Source organism: Capsicum annuum, chromosome 5 (assembly GCF_002878395.1).
Source record: "Capsicum annuum cultivar UCD-10X-F1 chromosome 5, UCD10Xv1.1, whole genome shotgun sequence".
NCBI classification, from domain to species: domain Eukaryota; kingdom Viridiplantae; phylum Streptophyta; class Magnoliopsida; order Solanales; family Solanaceae; genus Capsicum; species Capsicum annuum.
The window spans coordinates 43,667,155-43,670,903 of NC_061115.1; the positions used below are offsets into that span (position 1 = coordinate 43,667,155).

General features: G+C 37.4%; 1 protein-coding gene across 1 annotated transcript in view; it reads left to right on the plus strand.

Annotated features, from left to right (window-relative positions):
• Nucleotides 1-2,726: 2,726 nt before the first annotated feature.
• LOC124898481 overlaps nucleotides 2,727-3,749 on the plus strand; it is a 6,130-nt gene continuing 5,107 nt past the window's right edge. The window contains exons 1-2 of the mRNA XM_047412125.1: nucleotides 2,727-2,849; nucleotides 3,074-3,143. Of these exons, the coding sequence (XP_047268081.1) occupies nucleotides 2,727-2,849; nucleotides 3,074-3,143 (193 nt within the window). The remainder of the gene's footprint in view (nucleotides 2,850-3,073; nucleotides 3,144-3,749) is intronic.

The window sequence follows — 3,749 nt, forward strand, 5'->3', positions numbered from 1 at the left end:
AGGTCTAAGAGGGTAAGTGTACGCAATCGACAATGCACACCACTACCTCATAGGTGAGATACTTTCAAGGTTTGCTAACTTATAATGTATTTTGGTAGTTTTTTGGATAAACTTTTTATCCCACAATGTGTTTTCAATTCCTGGAATATTATTGTTCGATCCTTTGAAAACTCCCACCATCTAATTTATTAATCTAATGTCCATAAGAGGAAGGGTTTGAAGGAGCAGATTACACCTCTTTTCTGGATATGAATACAAGCTATAAGTCCATGACCAAAGTTTAAACCTTGTATACTGATGAACACACTTAATCAAGACTGCATAAGTTTTACACACTAGTCTATACTTGATAATTAATTATTTACTATACTATATGAAGTAGGATATTAGATTGGGATAGAGTTGTAGTAAATACTAGGAGTACTTGCAAGGATACTATTGACTGTGGGATTACTTTGATACAAAGTTCTTTTTCAGTTCTAGTTTCTCTATTAGTTGTTGTGATGGATGGATTTGTTTTTCTTGTAGTTGCATATTTCAAATTTCATATATCCCAAGTATGTTTGTTTTTTTCTTTTTCTGCGTTTTGCCCAAAACTTGGTAAGTTATTGCTTATGATTTAGTCTCTACATAAAATTTGGTGAATTTTCTTGTATGATTTGTTAACTTGTTAAATTCCTTTTTTTGCTGATACAAGCTTTATAGTTTCGGACTGGAAAATAGTTGGATTTTGTTTTGAATTTTATGGGTATTTAAATATGGGTTGAATTTTCTGATACAGGCTTTATAGTTTTGGAGTTAAAAAGACAGGATAGGTACTTTGATCTGATTATGATGCCAGGTTACAAAGAAAAATAAACTTTAGTTTCCACATAACTTAATGGTGCATGTATGGATTGTTTTAAATCTTTTGATGTTTTAACTGGATGCTGCACTATTTCTTGTAAAGTTTTGATCCTTGTTTTTATATGGAGAATTATGCAGTTCCTCCTTTGTTGTGACAACGAAGCGCGACAAGGTGATGCACTCTTTACGTTGAAAATATTGAATTTTTGGTGTGAAGTTGCAGGGGTCTTAGGTTTGAAATCATGCTTTTTCGATCAATTTCATCACACGGGGCTTGTTTTACTACTTTTGTGTTGTTTATGAGCATGGTTTACCTTGTGCACACCCGAAGAATAACATATGCGAGTTCCCTTTTCAACAAATAGATATTTCCTCTTCTTCTCGTGTCTTGATCGAAGAGCGTGATCAGTTAACTCTTTGTGTATTTATTTTTCAACTTGAAATTTCGAACTTTTATTTTCATAAACCAGATATGTCCAACTAATTTGAACTTCATCCAGCCCCCTATTGAAATATAGATATTACACACTCCTACTCATGTTTTTCTCATCGTTCATTGACGGGGGAGTGTGAAGGTGACACTCTATTTGTTTATTCTTCACCCTGGAAATCACGAGCCTCTGTTGTCAATTCGGGTTCATAATTTGGATTTTTTCTAAACGATCTCACACCTCATCTAGTCCACTTGAAAATTTTGATTCTTTCCATTTCTGTTGATGTTTTTTTTCTTTTCATCATTTTCTTTGATTATACATCCAATAGAGCTCCTACAGTACTATACTTAAGTTATTTGATGCTTTTCGGCGTGTGCCTGGCTATGATGGCTCTAGTGATAACTCCGTTAATGTGAAGAGCTTGAATGATGAATGGTCAGCAAGCTTCACTTAGAAGTTACATTATTCTCTTCACGTGTGAAAATGTTGTTAATGAGACTTGTTTTCATGTGTGTCTCTTGGAGTTTCATATTGCAGTCCACCCATAATATTTTTTGCTTTGCCCTCTCCATTTTATTCTTTTTTATTTTTATTTTCATATGTGGGACTTCTAGCATCTCTACTATTTTACCAGTTGCCTAGTTAGTTTGTCTTCACGCATCTGTACTCTAATACATGGAACAAAATGGTTATCAGTCTCATGGAAAGTTTGGATGGAACTGATTTTTAGGTTGATCCGAGGGTCTATAGGAAATAACCTCTCTACCTCTTTTGATGTAGTGGTAGTGGTATGGACTGCGTACATTTTACCCTTCCCAGACCCCACTAGGTGGAAATACACTGGGTACGTTGTTGTTGTTGTATCATGCAATAAAGCTAAATTGGAGAGGTTATGTCTGAGTCACCCCCTGTTAGGTGTCAGTCATATTCTTTATAGTGAAGATTAGTTAAGACAACTTTTAACTCATAGATGATAGTTTTATGGATGATCTCGACAGACTCCATGTCTCATAGGTTTCCAACCTGATAAGGACCTTTGTAAGTTCCGTTACATCAAGCTCAATGGTATGTAAGTTGAAATTAATTTATGAAAACATTTATGTATAGATTGTCCCTATTGAATCCTGTGTCATGTTTAAAGCAGTTGTGATAATTTAAATTAAAATTGATAAAAACTGAAGGCCTAGATATAGTTAGGATGTATAAAAATAACTAAATCAACATGAAATGTGGTAGTAGCTAATTGTTTTAGCAAACGATTTCTATATTTGAAATTATTAGCAACATTGTCTTGAAAAGTTAAATTTGGACTTTGGAAAAATTGTTGCTGATTCTGGTAGTGCTTAGCAATATGGTAGTGTTTATTAGAAAAATGGAAGTTTTTAAATACCATCATCATTGGATACTAAAAATCCACTTGTAGATCAGTTTCTTGATGCTTTTTCGATGGAAGAATCACCTATATGGATGGATTGTAGCATAACTGAACAATGCAAAGCTATTGAAGTTTCTATTGGTGATGGTCTAGAGCTGGCCAGGCTTGCTGGTTCTCGTGCACATGAAAGATATGTTGGTCCATGTTTATTGTTGCCTCACTTTCTGCAGTAAAAGTAGGAATAGTTGCTGGACATTATCCAATTTTTTAGCCATGTTCTCAACTTAGTTTAGTTGCTATTTTTTAGGTGTTAATGGTTCATTTTTTTAGGATGTGCTAATCATGGAATCATGTACAAGTAGTTTCTTAATTATAGGATTTGATTGATGCAATTTTTTCTATTTAAGAACAATTTCAGTTCAATGAAAAAAGCAGCTCTCCAGAAACAAATACTTTCTCTGTTTCTTGCCTTTGTTCTGTTTCTAAGAGTGAATTTAACTTAGAACTCTAACAAATTGGTATCAAAGCTCTCTTCTTAAGGGACCTGTATTTAAGGGAAACGTATCTTTCTCTTCTTGTTTTTTCTTTTATGGATTCAGAGACTTCATTTCTCTTTTCTTCTGCATTTAGTAAGCTTTCCATCTTTTGATTTCTTGTTCCTCTATTGAGAACACAGCATATATGAAATAAATAAACTTAGAACTAGTTGGATTTTAACCTTATTAGATTTGGGCAACTCTCTCCCCCTCTCCCCTCTCTCTCCCAACGGCTCTCTCCCCCTCTCTCTCTCTCCCTACCCTCTCTCCACCCCCAGCTTACCGGCCCCCGGTCCCCGGCGCCGTCGCTGACCTTCGGCGCCGACCCGATCCGGCCGCCGGCTCCGACCTAAGGTCGCCGGCGCTGACCAGACCGCCGGCTACGACCTCCGGTCGCCGGCTCTCCCTCTCTCTCTCTCCCTACCCCCTCTCCATCCCAAGCGCACCGGCCCCCGGTCCCCGGCGCCGTCGCTGAACGTCGGAGCCGATCAGATCCGACCGCCGGCTCCGACCTCCGGTCCCCGGCGCTGACCCGACCTGACCCCCGGTCGTCGCTCC